We start from the raw sequence: 1,935 nt of genomic DNA, 5'->3' as shown, positions 1-1,935 counted from the left end.
AAGATTAGGAAATGATCCCAGTTTAGTAAAATTGAGAAAAAAATGTTTTTACCAATTTTTTTTAGAAAAAGTAGTAATGATAATAATAGTAATAATAATAGCACTTTCCATATATCNTTTATTTCCTATAAATTTTTATACAAAGTAGTTTAGGTTGATTTTATTTCAAATTCAATATTTTCTCTTGTTTTTAAATGATTGTACAGAATTTAATGGAGTTTGTTTTGGCGCCAAATGAAATATTATTAGTAATTATATTAAATAATTACGTATTATTAAGTTTTTAATTTTTTTTTTTAATTTAAGGGAAATTAAAGAGGGCTGGGAGTTGGAAGGAAGGGAATGGAATATTGAATTATATTCTGGGTAGAAGTGAATACATAATTGTAAAAAGGGATAATTAATAAGCTTACAACAATTTTGTTGTGTGAATAGAAACAAACAATATTGAAAAAGGAAAATAGGGGAATAGTAAGAAATAAGGGGAAACAGAATGAGTTCCGTAGACTCTTTAAATATATATTTAAAGATAATTGACCGTAAGTTGAAATAAACTTGATTGATTTTATTTTGAATAATGTAATTATATTAATAATTTGCAACTTTTTTTTTAAATAGGCACAATTGAGAAATCAAGAGGATTGCAAACCCCTGAGATGCTTGAACAATTAAAACTCAGGTGGATTTCAAAGTTAAATGATTTGTGTTTGGGTGTAACAAAAGATGAGAAATCTGATCGTAATCAAGAATGGGTACCAACAGAGGTGGAGGTTATTGCTCCTAAATTGGACGGGGTTTTGCCTGTTAAAATTGAATCAGTTCCGAAAAAATCCGATATTAGTGAAATTAGTAATAATAATATTAATTATGGCAATATTAATAATCATCACAATAATAGTATTAGCGAGTTTAACAGTAATGAGATCATAGTTTGCGACAATCGAATTAACAATAAAAGATTTAGTGAGGGATCACTTCAAAAGTATTCCAACTCCAATAATATCTTCTAAAGAAATGAGAAATGTTAACGAGTTAAATATTGAATATGATTTTTGTAAGATGGTTTCTAAGAAATCAAAGTTAGATGATTCAGATTCAAAATATGTTGGCAATGAAGATGAAAAAGACATAGAAAAGGAAGAAGAAGGCAAAGAAAGAAATGCTTTTTCAGAAGAAAAACAAAATACAACTTGTGAACAACTCAATACTGAAAAATGTCAAAACTTTAATGGAAATGAAAATAATAATAATGGTGAATTCGAGGATGATGAATTTGGAGACGCATCTTGGGATGTAGTTGCACCAAGTGAAAGCGAAAGTAATAAAGATAACCTAACAGATAATTTTCAGGAACAAAATAAATCAAAGTCAAACAACCAAAATAGTACAACAAATGGTCAGATCAGTGGAAACAATGATCATTTTGATGAAGAAATTTTCTCTGACCCTGGATCAGATCTTGAGAATGTATCTGACTTAGATGATGAAGAACCTGAATGCAGTGACGTCATTATTGGACATTTTGAAAAAGTTATCAGACCATATACCAGAAAAAAAAACCAAAAAGGAAAATGGAGAGTCAAACTGAGAAATGGAATCGCTCAAATTGCAAATCAAGAAATCCCCTTTGATACTTTAATTGGCGAATTTGAATTTTAATCTTTAATATTTATTATTTCTCAAGTGTTTAGGCGGGACACTGTGTGGAAATGACCCATGCGACAAAATGTTAAATCTAAACTATTTCATAATTCAAACAAGAAAAAAATTGTTAAATTATCGCAAAAAATATATCATGTAAATATCTCTTTTGTAGCTATTTCAGTTGAAAGTATTGACTATTTGTCCTTACTGTACATGGCATCAATTCAATGAATTAGGCTTGAATAATGCCTAGCACCTAATAAATTAAATATATCTTTTATATTAAATGCA

General features: G+C 28.1%; 1 protein-coding gene across 1 annotated transcript; it reads left to right on the top strand.

Annotated features, from left to right (window-relative positions):
- Nucleotides 1-1,014: 1,014 nt before the first annotated feature.
- Nucleotides 1,015-1,659, top strand: Chro.60029 (DNA-directed RNA polymerase ii largest subunit). Its single annotated transcript, XM_659995.1, has 1 exon — nt 1,015-1,659. The coding sequence occupies one exon, from the start codon at nt 1,015-1,017 to the stop codon at nt 1,657-1,659; it is 645 nt and encodes a 214-aa protein (XP_665087.1).
- The last annotated feature ends 276 nt before the right edge of the window (nt 1,660-1,935 follow it).

The sequence above is a fragment of the Cryptosporidium hominis genome (genome assembly GCF_000006425.1).
Source record: "Cryptosporidium hominis TU502 chromosome 6 CHRO016007, whole genome shotgun sequence".
NCBI lineage: Eukaryota > Apicomplexa > Conoidasida > Eucoccidiorida > Cryptosporidiidae > Cryptosporidium > Cryptosporidium hominis.
This window is presented reverse-complemented; position numbering and strand designations above follow the sequence as displayed.